The sequence below is a fragment of the Coenobita brevimanus genome, chromosome 21 (assembly GCF_032717465.1).
Source record: "Coenobita brevimanus isolate Jiangsu-jjx chromosome 21, ASM3271746v2, whole genome shotgun sequence".
In the NCBI taxonomy this organism is placed as follows: Eukaryota; Metazoa; Arthropoda; class Malacostraca; order Decapoda; family Coenobitidae; genus Coenobita; species Coenobita brevimanus.
Window position 1 is genome coordinate 30,042,316 of NC_136974.1, and position 17,395 is coordinate 30,059,710.

General features: G+C 41.1%; 1 protein-coding gene across 1 annotated transcript; it reads left to right on the forward strand.

Moving 5' to 3' along the window:
• Positions 1-405: 405 nt before the first annotated feature.
• On the forward strand, positions 406-15,907 carry wrm1 (wurmchen 1 transmembrane protein). The gene is made up of 3 exons (XM_080266646.1): positions 406-435; positions 2,279-2,424; positions 15,661-15,907. Exons 2-3 carry the CDS (start codon positions 2,293-2,295, stop codon positions 15,787-15,789), a joined length of 261 nt encoding a protein of 86 aa, XP_080122772.1. The 5' UTR covers positions 406-435; positions 2,279-2,292; the 3' UTR covers positions 15,790-15,907.
• Positions 15,908-17,395: the final 1,488 nt, after the last annotated feature.

A 17,395-nucleotide genomic window follows, 5' to 3' on the forward strand; every position in this document is an offset into this window, starting at 1 on the left:
CACCCAAGAGCAGCACTACATTGAGTGAGTGGATGGTGAACTCCCCCCACCTGCCACAAATAAAGCAATAAAAATGTCTGTATTCCATATGTGGAGATTTGTATTTAGTAAAAACTACCGTTCACTGCAAAACTGCCCTGTTTTACCCTATACTGTAGAATTCGTCAATGTACATAGGATCATTACAGCTCATAATTTGAGATCCTTTGAGTTTTGGTGCCGTGCTCTACTCCCTGTTACATGTAGTATAGTACTGTGTAGTGTTTTTGCTGACTCGCTTTAACAGGTAAGCTTCCTTTCCTACGTGTATTTTAATTTTTTCTTTCTTTTCCGCTACCTTATAGAAGTGGCTAAAGCTGAGATATGAGAGAGAGACTACAGTACCTAACTTATCCAAGAATTTTTACCATACCAACAATGAGGAAAGCTCTCACGGTAGGGAAAATTTGGGATTATTAGTGGTGAGTAAAGCAAGGAAATAGTAATAAAATCCTCATCTTAAGAAATCTCAGCCAACTTCTTAATTTGTGAAAATGTGAGCATGATGAAATTTGGAAATCAGAGTCATGAAAGCTTTAAGACAATGAAATTTGGAAATTCAGACCAGCATTATTATTATTTGTGCAAAGTAAAGGACTGGAAAAAAGTAGAAAATGTAAGTCACTTATTCAAGAACTTATCATGAGTAGCTTAGGCTAATAGAAATTCTTAAAATGTGAAAATACTGTATAAGTTAAGCTTCTTTATTTCAGCATATGAAAATAAGGAAGTTGAAGTAACAGGAAATCCAGGCCTGTTATATTGAAATGTGGGAATACTAGAAATCTGAGCAAAGCTTAACACTGTACATTATGTTGAAAAGATAAAGGATATATGGTTGTTGCACCACCAAGTATATCGTTTAGTGCCACATACTGTATATTGGCCTTAGTCTTTGCAAACTTCAGGGCCATCCTTGGAATTGTTAGGGGTTTGCAGACATGTTTGGCTCTTATCACCAGCCAATTTGATTATATAAGCATCACAGATTAATATACTGTAATATGAATCACTTTTCTTGGTATGAAATATTAAAGAACAATGCAGTGGTTGATTGATTACGCAACAAAGTTGTTAGGCTGCCATGATCTTTATAGTGTAATCAGTCAACTGCTGCATGATTCTTTCAAATTTCTTATCAAGGAAGGTTATTCATATTATATTTATCTGATATTTTTTACTGATTGCCATGAATACCGGTCTTTTCTTTTTAAATTGTTTACAAGATTGGAGTTAAATTACACTGCGTGATATTTTGTAAAATTTATGTTAAGGAATAGGACAGTATTTACATTCATAGAGTATGTTAAGTTTTAGTTTCATTTTATAAAATTGGGTGGTTTATGTTTTCCACATCGTTTATATTTTAAGTTTAAACACTCTGTCAAGTGGGTGAAGCACTGAGGTCATACATAATTATATTGTCATGGGATCCTCCATGGTTTCCATACAGTATATACAGTACAGTATTCAGTTTTGCTCTGAATTGACATGAAATAACCTGAGTTGGCCAAAATGGATGCAGTGGATCTGGTTGGATATGGAATGGCACTGATGAACCTGCATGGGCATTGTATTCGGTCGGCCTCTAATGGATCTGATTACAGTAATTCTGAAGGAACCTAAATAAGCTAGATATGATGTGAAGGCCCTGCAAAGGTCAAAATCGAACCAAATAGCCTTGAACGGGTCGAATTAAATCTGAATCTGTCTAACTTGCTTTAAAGTAACCTGAAATTACCTGATTTGACTGAAATGAATGAAATGGGCTGACTAGACCTGATGTGGGATTCATTAGCATGAATGGCTTATAACTGAACCTAATTCTTCATACTTGACCTTTTGGAAACTGTATCAGAACTGACTACTAAGGACACTGATACACTGATTTAGTCTGAACATGGCTGATATGACAAAGAGAATGGATGTAACAATACTTTAGCACCTTAATTTGACTGTTGGACTAGTTTTTTTCATAATTGTTTTTATTTAGTAAATTTTAAATACAGTAATTGGATTGTGGTGTCTGGCAGTAGATAGATAGATAGATAGGATATTTCCTGTATTCGTTATGCCCGCATGGTGCAGGTATGTGGTCATTGAACTCTAATACTGACTGTATGTATGGGAATGAATGGGATAGAAATGGTTGCATATAAGTTGTTATTTCTACCATGAAAACAATGTTTATTCTTTTGTACTTTGGAATACTGTAAGCTAATACCAGTCAACATTTCAGGATGACTAGCTACCATGCCTTTTGTCTACAACATCTCTCAGGCTGAAATGAACAGCAGGTATGGTGTGAAGGCTGAGTATAACAATTACGCTCCCTTCTATGTGGGCATCACCATCTGCACCATCATTGGCATCATACTGATTTTGGTGAGTGATACAGTTACAGTTGGAGACAGAGTTCTATCCTTGTCTGCAAAGGAACATGAATACAGTATATATGTACAGTATTTGTTGCGGTAGATGGGGGCACCCATCATTCACTTACTTGATGTAGTGTTACCTGCTTCTTCTTTCACTTTTATCATTCTTTTTTATTTCTGCCCTCCTTTCCCACTAATCTTTTATCATTCCTGTCCCCTTTTTTATTATTCTTTTTGACACTTAAAGTGGTGCTACAATGAGTGACAAGTTGAATGGTTTTCTGTAACCCAGGAAGTCTTTTACAGTACAGGGTGGTAACCATATAACCAAAATTGAGGTTATACGGAACCTACCACAGTATGGTGCCTCTGTTAACTGGGTGGAGAGATGCAAATGCAGTATCCATCTGGGAACTAAACCTTCACACTCTTTCCTGCATCTCATTGTGGTGAGGTGCTCTTGTCGTAAGGGAACGTCAGTTCGCTGCCCAAGACAGCCCTGTAGAAGTGATTGCTTGCCAGCAGTTGATGGGTTTGCCCTGCCAGCTAGACCGCAGTTACTAAACAACAGCAACTCTTAGAGTGGGGACCACCCTAGCCAAGGTTCTGTCACAGAGGGCCTTAACTTATTTTCAGTATGTGCTTGCCAGAATTTATAAATATTTTTTGAAATGGCATCTTATTACATACATATACCAGTATAGACATTAGTGCAGTGTGAGACAGCTGTAGTATGTATTCAGTATGATTGGTGGGTGTTGGTGCTTAAGTGGTAACTTGAGGAGGTGTGTGGTACATTGGAGAACTGCTGAGCCTTAGGGAAGAGGCAGCTAAGCCTAGGCCCAGAGTTGGATGCATAATAAAAAAAGTAACAATAATATTGATTATAATGGAGTGAAAGCAACCCCTTCTTCATTAGTCAGTTGTCAAGATAATTCACACTTTTCTCTCCACATATATGGTGATGGGATTGATATCTGGCTCTGTTGCCATATTTTCAAGTGTAAGTCTCAACAACCAGGAAGGAATAAAAAATATAAAATGTTACAGCTGTTTGCAAACAATGAAGTAGAACTTGAAGAGTAGTAGTCTTCAGTTTTGTGGATATTGGTGAGTGAATATACGGTAAACTTCCTCATCCTATATCCAAAATACATCAGTATCCGGGTGGCCCAATGGAAAAATAAATATATATGTAAATAAATAGTGCAGGTTTCATGCAACTTGTGACTGTGTTGTTGGGCCTCAATTGTATCACCACTTATTGAAGCATGTGTACATTCACACTCAGATTCAATCTGTGCCTTTGTTTAACAAGTGAGTTTGTGTTTCCCAGGTTTCCCTTGTTTGTGTGGCATTGGTTTTTTTGATAACTCCTTCCCCTGTAACACAGTCTAGGAAGGTATTGACAAAAGGAGATATGAGAAATCTTATAATAAATTAATGATGGCCAAGCCAGTTTAGGCATAATGGCAGAGACTTGACAATCCTTGCTCATATCTACCCAGACTTATTGTTGTTGAACTTGCCTAACCTTACAGAACTGTAACCCTGAAAGTCTTACCTAACCTGAAGTATAGTACAGTACTTGAACATAACCTGAATATTATCCTAATCTAATGAAATGATATTGTCTTATCCAACTCAAACCCACCTGGAAACAGCCTAGGAAGGTACAGAAACTTTTGAGAAAAAAAAAAAAAAAGAATCTTATAATGAAATGATGATGGTTAGGCCAGACTAATTGTTTCTCTTGTATTCTAAACTGTAATGTAACTTTGCTTAACCTATCCTGACCTAACCAAACCTGAAGTACAGTAATCAGACCTAACTTACTGTATCATTTATGAAGGCTTCATCATGCTTACATGCCTCAGCTGTGGTCACCTAATGGTGGCTCTCCACGCTGCTCGATCACTGGCAACCTTCCCATTCAGTCCCCCATCCCTGAAGTCACACTCTGTGACCTCGTTCCAGGTCTTTTCAGTCTGCCTTTTACAGCCTGACCTGCAACATTCACACTTGTCACTTTTTGCACCCACTTGTCATCTTCCATCCTGTCCACATGGTCAGACCATCCCAATCCATCCCTCCCCATGACAACACCAACATGCTCCAGTTCCATGCCTCCTCTCAACCCTTTAATTGTAAACCTAGCCCCCCCCAGGCCTCACATTCAAGGACACATTACACATCCATCTGATCATTGTCATTTCTGTACATTTGAGCCTACATATATCCTCTTACTTTACTCCCCAAGTCTCACCACCATACAGCACCACCCCCAACAAGTGCTGCACACAAAGTTCCCTTAGCATGGAGAGAGAGCTTCCTCAGTGTCAGAAGTGGCAACAGCTCCCTGAACTTTCTCCAACCACTCTATACCCTAGCTAGCTTAAGCCCCACCTCCAGCACCTAACATGTCCCACAAATAACAAAGCTCTTCCACCCACTCAAGAGACACAACCAGCAAGATCAGTTCTTTTATGCCTGACAAGCTCTACATGCTCTCCCTGACTATCCGCACACACAAAATCAGTATTGTCTCTCAGTCTACCTCAAATACCACTACATTTATGCACCCACTTATGACAAACACTGCGCATGTTTGTTTGACAGCACTGCCACCAGCCCAAGATATCATCACCATTGTTTTATGTGCATTTGTAGAGGACCTGGGGTTTGGTTTTTATATCTGTATTATGTATAGTACTATAAGCAAAGGAGAATGTGTTTGGGTTGGCTTGCATAGGGTTGTGGGGCATTTTCTGGGTAATTTTGGTAAAACTTTAAGTCTCTGGATACCCTGAGTATCCGAATAGGCCTGGTTTTAATTAGTTTCTGACCGCTACTTGGTGGTGGCCAGAATTAGGATTCAAGTAAGATGGAGGAATAGAAGAAGGGAAAGACGAGAGGAAGGAGTAGTTGCAAGGAGAGTGGAAAGGTTACAAGAGGATGAGAAAAAGGCAGAGTATAAGAGAGAAGTGGAGGAACGATTGGGCAAATATGAATTGGAGCAGATGGGAGACGTGGAAGGTGTCTGTAGGATATTTACAGAAGAAATATGTGCAGCATGTGATGTGGTGTGTGGAAGGAAGAGAAGACGGAGGGGGGTGCAAGGAACAGCGTGGTGGACTGAAGAGGTGAGACAGGCTGTGGCACAAAAGGAGAAAGCATACAATGAATGGATGAGAAATAGGGGCGTGGAAGAAGTTGAGAGGCGGAAGAGAGAGTTATATGTAGAAAGAAAGAGAGAGGTGAAAAGATTAGTAAGAGAGAGTAAGAAGAGAGTTGATGAGGAATTTGGAAGGAATTTGAGTGTAAAGTGGAGGGACTGTAAGAAAATGTTCTGGAAAGAGGTGAAAAGAGTAAGACAGGGTGGATGTGAAGTTAGCAGGGGAGTGAAAGATAAAAATGGTAGATTACTAATGGAGAAGGGAGAAAAAGTGAGCAGATGGAGAGCACACTTTAAGGAATTGTTGAACATAGAGGATGGAAGTAATGCGAGTATAAGTGGCTGGGGAATGGCTGGGAGAAGGAGGGAGGTGAGAAGACAGGAAGAAATCAGTAGGATAGAAGTTGTGGAAGCAATGAAGAAAGTTAAATCGGGGAAAGCCCCAGGAATTGATGGAGTGTGTGGTGAAATGCTGAAGCATGGGGGAGAGATAGTAGTAGAATGGATGTGGAAGATGTGCAGATTGGCCTGGGAGGAAGGTAGAGTCCCGGAGGATTGGAAGTCAGGTATAATTATTCCCTCGTACAAAGGAAAAGGGGAAAAAGAAGTGTGTGGTAATCATAGGGGCATTTGTCTTCTTAGTATAATAGGAAAAGTGTATGGTAGGATACTTATTGACAGAGTTAGAGAAAGAACAGAGAAATTAGTTGGAGAAGAACAGGGAGGCTTTAGGAAGGGAAGAGGTTGTGTAGATCAGATATTCATTCTTAGATCTTTAGTGGAAAAGTTTCTAGAGAAGGGAAAGAAGTTGTATGTGGCTTTCATGGATTTGGAGAAACCATATGACAGGGTGGATAGACAAGGATTGTGGAAAGTGTTAAGAATATATGGAGTAGATGGGAAGTTGTTGAATGCTGTGAAGAGTATGTACGATGGTGCGAAGGCTGCAGTGCGTGTGGATGGTGAACTAAGTGAATTTTTCTCTTTGAAAGTTGGGTTGAAACAGGGATGTGTCATGTCTCCATGGTTATTCAATCTGTACATGGATGGGGTATTAAAAGAGGTGCAAGGTAGGGTAGTGGATGTTGGAGTGGCCCTGGTGAGAGAGGATAGTAGTTGGAAACTCCCTGTACTGTTGTTTGCAGATGATACTGTGTTGTTGAGTGAAGACGAAGGGGAGCTGCAAGGCTTGGTGGATGAGTTTGGGAGAGTGTGTAAGAAACGGAATTTGAAGGTGAATGTAGGGAAGAGTAAAGTGATGGTCTTTGAGAGAGGTGAAGTCAGTGAATGTACAGCGAGGTTGGATGGTGAGGAATTGGAAAATGTGAGTACGTTTAAGTACTTGGGTAGTGTGATGAGTAAGGATGGAGGTTTGGAGGGTGAAGTGCTTGAAAGGGTACAGCAGGGAAGAAAGGTTGCTGGTTTTTTGAAAGCAGTGATAAGAAACAGAGAAGTGAGGATGGAAGTGAAAAAGTTACTACATGACAGTACAGTATTGTGATACCAACTCTAACATATGGAAGTGAAGCTTGGACGTTGTTGGAAGGACACAAGTCAAGAGTGAGAGCAGTGGAAATGAGTTATTTAAGAGGAGCCTGTGGAGTCACATGGAGAGACAGGCTAACGAATGAGGATATAAAAGAGCGTTGTGGTGTGGATGTGGATGTGATAGGAATTGTTATGAGGAACACACTGAGGTGGTTTGGCCATGTGGAGAGGATGGAGGGTGAAAGACTGACGAAGAGAGTGTATGTGAGTGAGGTGGAGGGGGGAAGAGGGAGGGGGAGGCCGAGGATGAGATGGAGGGATGGAGTGGAGAGGTATATGAGAGAGGGGGGTGTGAGTTGGGAGCAGGGCAGTGAAATGGGGGGGGGACAGGGTGACTTGGAGGCGATTTGTTTGTGGCCACCCCAAACAGGATTGAGGCGTCTGGCAATAGATAGATAGATAGATAGATACAAGGAAGTTTGCTGTAGATCACTTGTGTTATGGCTCTTGAGAGAAAGGTGACAGTGTGTAGTGTGCCACCAAAAAAGTGCTTGAATATGATAAATTATTTAAAAATATCATCATCACAGTGATTGCCTGGATTGATGGTAGATATGTTATTTTGGCAGTTAAGTGCAGATGGATATGGTGATATAGGTTCATTGGTTAAGGAAAAGTGAATGTAATAAGTCATGAATGCAATGAAGGTGAAAGAAATGATTATTTATCTCTATACAGTAAGACCTCACTATAACAGACTAATTAGGGCCCAAACCATTCGGAAAAATGCGAAATTCCGATAAAAACGACATCCGGACTTCCCCCTGCTACTCCGGACTTTTTCCTACATCTCAGACATCAGTCTGGTTTGCATGAACCATTTTTAAACTTCTGACTGTCATTGCGGTATTATAACTTCACTACATTAATCAAATGGTATAATATATATAATAATACTGTACTATACACAGATAAACATGTCTTTTATTTACCTTATTGTGGTAAACATAGCTGAAGTGGTCAGGCAGTCCGGACTACTTCCGGTTTTATTGGACTTTTTCCGATACACTCAAACCTCGATTAAAGGGACCTCCATTTAAGGGATTTTGGATATAAGGGACTCCATATTCTTCCTGACAAGCGGACAGGACCATTAAAAAATGATACGCAATGTTTAGTTTATACACATTAATATATTTCTTTATACAGTACCCGTAAAATAATATTCATAATCTTATAAATAAGTAAGATAAGTGAAAAAATCATTGCATTTCATAATAAGATTGTCTTTATATGTGATAAAACAGTGGACATTTTTAAGTAAGGGACATTTTCAAGTAAGGGACAAGTTGATTCCCCATTTAGTCCCTTAAATTGAGGTGTCAGTGTACTGTATATAGAAATTTAGTCAGGTAGCTCGTCGAGTCCAATAAAAGCAAATTCCAGTCTATTGAAATCCGTTATATCAAGGTTTTACTGTAGTCAGATGCCTTAATCCCATAAGAGGTGGCCATTAACAATCACCTCCATGTTTCCCTGTCCCCTGCCATTTTGCAGTCCTACTCCCAGCCCACACACCCCTTTCTCATATACAGTACTTCTCCACTCCATCCTTCCACCTCATCCGCAGTTTCCCCCTCCCTCTCCATCCCCTCGACCTCACTCACATACACGCTCCTCATTAGTCTCTCACTCTCCATCCTCTCCACATGGCCAAACCAGCTCAGTGTATTTCCTAATGTTTTCTTTCACTTCCATCTCCACACCACAATGCTCCTTCACTTCCTCTTTTGCCAGCCTTTGGCATCACATAACTCCCCATGCTCCTCTCAGACAACCCATTTCCACTTCACATACTCTTGTGTCCTGCCAGCAAGGTCTAAGCTTTGCCTCCATATGTTAGAGTTGGCATCACAATGCTATCATGCAGCAACTTTTTTTTTTTACTTCCATGCCCACTTCCCAATTTCTTATCACTGCTTTCAAAGAACCAGCAACGTTTCTTCCCAGTTGTACCCTTTCAAGCACTTCATCCTCTAAACCTCCATCCATACTCATTACACTACCCAAGTACTTAAAGGCACTCACATTTTCCATTTTGCCACCATCCAACCTCACTGTGCATTTAGTGACTTCATTTCTTTCGAAGACCACAACTTTACTCTTCCCTACATTCACCATTAGATTCCATTTCTTACACACTCTCCCAAACTCATTCACCAAGCCATGCAGCTTCCCTTCATCTTCACTAAACAATACAGTATCATCTGCAAACAATAGAAAATGAATCTTCCAAACAGTGGCCTCTGCTCCAACATCCACTGCCCTACCTTAAAGCATTTTTATAACTCCATCATGATACAGACTGAACAATCATGGAGACATGACACATCCTGTGCAATCCAACTTTCAGATAGAAAAATTCACTCAGGTCACCATCCACATGCACTGCATCCCTAGCACCTTCATAGATACTTTTGATGGCATTCAGCCTATTTACTCTGTATATTCATAATATTTTCCGCATTCCTTGTCTATCCACTCTGTCATATGCTTTCTCTAAAGCCATGAAAGCCACATGCAATTTCTTTCCCTTCTGTAGCAACTTTTCCATTAACGACCTTAGGATGAATTTCAGATCTACACTACATCCTCTCTTCCCAATACAGTAGGTTCGCACAGTGCGCGATTCGCATTGTGCGCAAGTGACCAAAAATCATAACCAAAAACCCTTGAATGCGCGAGTTTACTGCACAGAATGCGAGGCGGAGGCAAGGAGTGGCTCAAAAATGCCATTTTCTATTAGTGTGCGACCACCCCTCACACAGCGCGTCACGTGTCATCATGTTGATGCGCAGAAATTCCCGGGCATTCTACTGCGCAGCTTGGGGTACAAGGGAGCGGGCGCGCCATAACAGTCCTGGCTCGTGCACTGTGCGGATCTGCTCTCTACAGCTAACCTGTCGTGTACAACGTGTAGTGTTTTTTGTGCTGCTCCATCCTTGCCTGTACAGTACTTCGCCGCACCATTGCTACTGAGGAACAGCCTCCCGAGGAAGTGTTGCAACGGATAGACGAGGCTGACACAGAGCCCGACTCCAGGCAGAGTCAAGTTGAGCGGCCTAGCGTGATGGAAGGCAGGACTGAGCTGTGTATGTCAAACATTAGCAAGATTCTTGCTGCTGTGGATAAGCTCAAGGAAGAGGTGAAGGAACAGGAAGTGAGCAACCTAAGAACTGAGGAACTTCTGGTTGGTATCGACAAACTCTTCCGTTTCTACACAGACAGGCACAGGGAAGAAATAAACAGAAGACAGACTCTCATAACAAGCTACACACAGCGGGCTCAAATTGGTGAAATTGCGGAACCAGCAACATCGTCTGCTCCTGTTCCTGTTGAGGATGAAGAGGATGCAGTGTCAGAAGTGTCAGCATTGGACTTTGAAGGGTTTATGGCCGAAGTGAGTGACTTTGATGCTCCTGGGGAAGGTGCTCAAGAGGAGTCTGTGGAGGGAGGTGTTGGTGCGGTGGGGAGTGCGGCGCTGTAAGTGTTGCCGCGCCTCGGAACTCCTGTTATTTAAGGTCATCAGGCCTGTTTACTGTTGTTAAGGTGACTACCCATATTTTTGTTATTGTAGCTATAGCTTTAGTACAGTGTCTGAAAAATATGACCTTTATTATGTCTCTAAGGGCCAAAAAATGTCCAGGTATGAGGGGATACCGCCCATATGTAATTATTCCCATAAGATTATGTATTCCCAGTACGCGAATTCGCAGTGCGCGAGGTCGTGGACCGCCCAATCTCTCGCGCACTGTGCGAACCTACTGTACCTCCCCGCTCATCTCCATCTAATTCCTCTGTCAACCATAGGACTAGAAAGAGGTATACAGGGTGAAGTTTGAGTCACAGAGACATATATTTGATAACCTAAATCGTGTGAGAAAGAAGAATATATTTAAGGTGGCAAATCAGTGAAGAGGGATAATCTGTATATTATAGGTGAGCAGCTTGTGAATAATGATGAAGAAAGGGTAGTGGTGAACAATGGGGTTATTAAAAATGCATGGAGAGAGCATTATAGCCAGTTGTTGATTGAGGGGTTTGACTGGGACAGGAAGATTTGGAGCCGGCAGATCCAGTGTTTGACCCTTGCCCTTTGATTGATCCTGCTATTGTGAGTAAGGCAATAGGCAGGATGCAGGTGGGGAAGGCAGCAGGTGTCTGGGTTGACTGCTGAATTGTTGAAGGCCTCAGGTGAAATAGGAGTGAGGTTAGTCACTGACCTGATAAATATGATTATATATAAATGAGTGTGTTGTCCCAGATGATTTGCTGAAGAGCGCAATTGTAAATGTGTACAAGGGGAAGGGCGATGCCCTGGAAAGAGGAAATTATAGAGATATAAAGCTTTTAGATCAGATAATGAAGGTAATGGAGGGTTCTAGAAGGTATGATTAGAGAAAGAGTGAATATTGATGAGATGCAGTTTGGGTTTATGCCCAGCAGGGGGACCTCTGTTTCCATATTCATTGTTCGACAGCTTCAGGAAAAATATATAGGAAAGAAAAGGGAACTGTACTATGTTTTTGTTGATTTTGAAAAGGCCTTTGACAGAATCCGTAGGGAGGTGGTGAAATGTGCAGTGAGAAAGCTTGGGATGGAGGAGTGGCTGGTTAGGGTGGTTATGGCCTTGTATGTGGGTGCTCACACCCAGGTAAGAGGGAATGGAGAGTTGAGTGATGAGTTTTCCGTGAATGTTGATGTGCATCAAGGGTAGTTTTGAGTCCTTGTTGTTTATCATGATGCTTGAAGCCCTCTCACGTGACTTCAGAAATGGACTTCTGTGAGAGATGTTGTATGTCAATGATTTGGTGTTGATTGCAGAGAATGAAAGGGAGGTGGAGGAAAGATTTAGGAAGTGGAGAGATGGTGTGGGGCACAAGGACTTGAGAGTAAATGCATATAAAACAAAAGTGACGATATCTGGGGTTGGCAGTACTGTCAAAGAGGGGAAGTGGCCATTTGCAATTTGCCACAAGGGTATGGGAAGTAATTCCATCTTGTGATAAGTGGGTGCATAAGAGATGTAGTGGTACTAGAGGTAGATTGCAAGATAATGCTAATTTTATGTGTGCGGCGTGTCAGGGAGAGCAGGTGGAGATTGTCAGATGTGAAAGGATTGAACTTGCTTGTGAGTCTCTTGAGTGTGTGTAAGAGTTTTGTTATTTGGAAGACATGTTATGTGCTGGAGGTGGGGCTGGAGCTAGCTTTGTGACTAGGGTGAGAAGTGGTTGGAAGAAGTTCACTGAGCTGTTGCCTCTCCTGACATGGAGAGGGCTCTCCCTACATGCTAAGGGATCTTTGTATGCAGCATGTGTTATGAGTGTAATACTGTATGGTAGTGAGACCTAGGCATTAAATGAAGAGGATATTCGCAAGCTCAAACATACAGAAATGACAGTGATTAGGTGGATGTGCAGTGCGTCCCAACATGCTAGGCCTGGGAGGGCTGGCTTTATTTAGATGGATGAGTTGAGAGATAGGATGGGACTGGAGGGTTGCGAGGGGTAGACGGAAAAAGACGTGGGAAGAGGTCATTAAGTGTGACCTCAGGGTTAAGGGACTGAACAGGAAGGCTGCCATAGATCAAGCAGCGCAGAGAGCTGCCATTAGGTGACCAAAGCCGACGCATGCAGGCATCTTCAAAAACTAAACTAAACGATTTCCCAAACACTGTCAGTAGGTATTCTACCATATGCTTTTCCTCTTACATTAAGAAGCAAATGCGTGTATGATTTCCACACACTTCTTTTTCCCCTTTTCCTTTGTACAGGGGAATAATTATACCTGACTTCCAGTTCTCTGGGACTCTTCCTCTCAGGCCAACCTACACATCTTCCATATCCATTTTACAGCTCTTTCTCCCCCAGGCTTCAGCATTTCACCACACACTTTGTCAACTCCTGCGGCAATCCTCATTTTGACTATCTTCATTGCTTCCACTACTTTTGTTGTACCGATCTCTTCCTCCCTTCTCATCTCCCCTCTTCTCCCAGCCATTCCCCAGCCACTTATACTCTTATTGTTTCCATTCTCTTTGTTTAACAAAAGGGATCACTTTATAAAAAAAAGTTGTCCAGTAGGGTCATGGGGTCTGTGATGTTTGAAGTCCATTACAAATAGGTATGTTAAAGCAAAGATTTTCTTTATTTACATTATTGTGTGAATGAAATGTTGATGGTGGTGTGTGTATGAAAAGTTAAGACTGAACAGGTGAGTAAGATACTTGCAGCATTTGTAGATATGATGAAAGATAATTCCATCCATGCATCATCCAATCCTACTCTGCCCCATGAGGAGCGTAGGAGCCCAGGGCTAGGCAAGTTGATCCTGACATTTAAGATGAGAGTGACCAGCCTCACTCATCCCTGAGTGGCAGTTTGTGAGCAATAAACCCCAACCACCCCTTGGATATAAACCTTCACTGACTCAATCTGACTGGAGCTCTGTAATTACCCACTAAACCACCAGTCGCCAAAATTTGGTTATATGGTTACCGCCAAGTGTAGTAAATGGTTTCCTGTTGTACAGGAAACCATTTGGCTTGTCACTCAGCGTAGAGTCACCTACAGGCAGAAGGAAGAGGAAAGAAAGACAGAAGAGGGAGTGTAAAGTCACCTGTAGGCAGAAGGATGAGGAAAGAATGAAGGAGAGAAATAAAGAAGAGGATGGAAGGAAAGAAGGATGGAGGAGAGGAAAGGGCAGACACCCGAGAGCAACACTACATCGAGTGAGTGGATGGTGAGCGCCCCCACCTACCACAATGATGAAAGATAAAATATTAGAAATAATATGAAGTTGTCTGCATGCTTAAAAACAACCAGAAATGTCTGTTTCTGCCATAATATCATATTTTGTTTATGCCCCACAAGCAGTGACATCACAGTTAGTACTGACCTCACTTAACAAGTGAAAGTGTCACCACTGCATCAGTCATTTAATGTGTAGGACCTTGTGAGCAATTTTATTTTTTGTAGCCTGTAATTGGATTTTTATTTTATGTTCTGTAGTTGCTGAACTCAGGAGAAACTGGGCTCTTGCTTCCATATCATATCATGGGGAGTTTGAATCTTGTATGTTCCCAGATAATTGGATTTTTTTTTTTAATAGATAAAAATAATTAAAAATTAGGTAGTACAGTAGATGGTTGGCTACCATTGACCCCAGGAGATACTACAAGGGTGAAATGTGGAAGTGATACAAACCAGTAGGTTGAGGTGATTTGGGCATGTTGAGAAGAGGGTGGAAGATAGCTGTCTGAGAAGGGTCACAGATGTGAATGTAGAGAGAAGAGTTCCTACAGGCAGAGCAAGAAAGATGTAGGATGAGGTCCCATCTGGAGACCTCTGGGCACAGGGATTGAGCAAGAAAGATATAGGATGAGGTCCCATGAGGAGACCTCTGAGCACAGGGATTGAACTAGGAATTATCTAAAGAGAATGACACATGGAGAGTTACCATCCGGTGTGGTAGGTGCTGGATGTGGGCACTGGTCTCTTTAGTGTAAATAGAAACAGAAAGTGGCCCTTCATTTATTTTGCACAGTCTGGTGTGTGATGAATTGTCCAAGAGTACACTTCCCAGTTTGCTTTGTTGTTGTTTGAAATGCATTGATTGTTTTGGGATCAGTTTTGATGTTAAATGTTAAGAAAATGGGTGAATAGTCAGATGCAGGGTGTTTGAGTTCTCCATGTAGCATTTTTGGTGGAGGAGGGAGACCAGAGGTATGTCTGAGACTTATTGTTCATTGTCCTGTTGTAGGAATGTGGAATTTTTGCTATTTATTTATTTGATTATACAGTATATATATATATATTTATTTTCATTTGTATCATTCATCATAATCTTACCATCCCTGGATTTGTGGTCTATTATATTGATATGTCCTCATCCCACACTACCACAGGCTCCAACAGCAGTAGTTCAGTCTAGGAAGGACGTCATCCAGTAAATCGTTTTTCGTAGGGTCAGGCTTTCAATGTACCCAAAATCTTAGGCATCATAATAACTCAGGCTTCTCACGTTAGTTGTCTTTATCTTCCAAGTAATTATACTGTCTTCTTCACAACTCCAGAGCTACACTTACATCACAAGACCACAAATAAAACTAAACTGAAACTCCTCTGTTTTGTATCCCTTCCTTTCATAACCTTACTTGAAACTCGAATGTTCTAGTACAGGTTTCAACACAGGAGACATCCAGAATATTCCAGAGCTTTCTTACATTACATAGCACTCTAAATGCTTTAGCATACAAACCGAAATTAAATCTGAATATTACATAATCATCCAAATAAAATATTAGAAAACAAATAAAAATTAATGCATAACTTTACAAAATACCTCCTCTCACAACAGCAGGCTATCTGGCAACTCTGACTCGTAACTGAAACGCAAGAACTACTGGGAATCTTCCAGTACCACCCAGCTAACACTCCTGCTTCTCAACAGTGTTTTTATTTTTACAGTCCACAGGTCAAGTGAATTTGCTGTCTTATATCTTGTTCTTGACATCCACAGGCTAACTGGATTTGTAGCTGTTGCCACGAACACTCAAAGTACTGGAACGACCCAGACACAGGCAACCGCTTTGCTTCACTCATCTTTGTACGACGTGCCAAGCAGAGACCCCTTGATGCCCTTTACTAGCTTACCAACTTTGGGTCCTTGTTGTAGTTTTGATCAAGTTACTTACTTTTGAATGTGTTTTGCAAAGTGTCATTATATTATATTCATCAGGAATCCAATAGACAGCCAGCAGAAATAATTGTTTTGAGGTTCTAAGGAAAATACTTGCTCCTAAGATGGCTGTTCATGCTGCATGGCCACCCCTTGCATGCCTGGCCATGTTTGTGATGGTAATTGCATTTATCATCCTCAAATATGGGGACCGTCTTTGCCGTGCCCGAACCACCCCACTACCTCGAAATTTTGATGACACTGCCTCCACCATCAACACTGAGTCCTGCATGTATGAAAAAGACAGTATGAGAGGTTTTGAAGAGGGAGAGATGGAAGACATCATCCCAGATGATCCTATGCCAGAGATGCATAAAATGGAAAAGTATGAATATGCTGTGTGAAGATGTTACAACTTGCATAACAGTAGCAGTAAGTACCAGACATCTTCACCTGGTAATCTTTATCAGAGGATGTCCATGGAAGGACCATTTCCATGCTACTTTGTCCCTTCATACCTCTCACACTGTCACTCCTGTACCATATCTTTAACCCATGGAGTTTAGGGATTTTTTTTCCAGGTTACCTTTTTTAACATGTGCTTACACAGTTTACGGTAGGCTTCTCAGACTTGGGGGGTTTTAGATATAGTACTGTATTAATGAAGCCCTTTAATATGAGAGGCTTTTCCTAAGTTGAATAAAGTTGTCTGAGAGCAGCAAAAATAAATGAAAAAGGACATCATTTAGATTCAAGGGGTTGATATACTCTCCACTTTCTTCAGTACCACATATCATACAGCCTTCCTCTTCTACATTTTTTTTTTTTTTCACTTACAAAAACTTTTCAGCACTCTCTTCCTAGGCATTACAGTATGTGAATATGTTTATTGGTTCTGTATTTGGTTGTCACAGAGTATCAGAGTTAATTTACAGTATTTTGCTTAAATTTTCCCAAAACCATTGAGCTTGTACTGAACCTGCAAGTGCCAAATTATCCTCCAAAGACCCTATCCCTTGGCATTATTTGAATTTGTTTATTGGATCTTTACTTGTTTGTGTCTTAAAATATCTAAGTTATACAGCCTTTTGCAGAAATTGCCTGAGACCTTTGAGCTCTTATTGAACCAGCACATGTCAAGATCATGGTACTGCTATGTTATATTTATTCATGTGACCTCAGCAGATGACTGAGGTTATCCAGTGTATTGTTGACCTATATTCAGAAGTACATTTAAGTAATCAATGGCTTTGGAAAGAATTTAATTGAAGGCTTTAGGAGTGTCAAAACAGATTACTTGAGAAGAGTTTTATTTGATCACAAGTCATGACAATAGCTGTGGTTACTCAAGTTTACGTAAATAAAAAAATAGTGTTAGATCCTGTAGTAAAAGTTTTGTGTTATTTGTCCAGTATGCTCTAATTCTGAAAGGGCCTTGGTACAATATTAATGTATGAGCTCATTTGTAACTGAAGTTGATCATGTATGTGAAAAATGATGTCATTATCTTGCCACATTAGCCATAGATTCCTGTCATTTTCTGCACTTTTTGATTGATATGTAGTACAAGTACAAA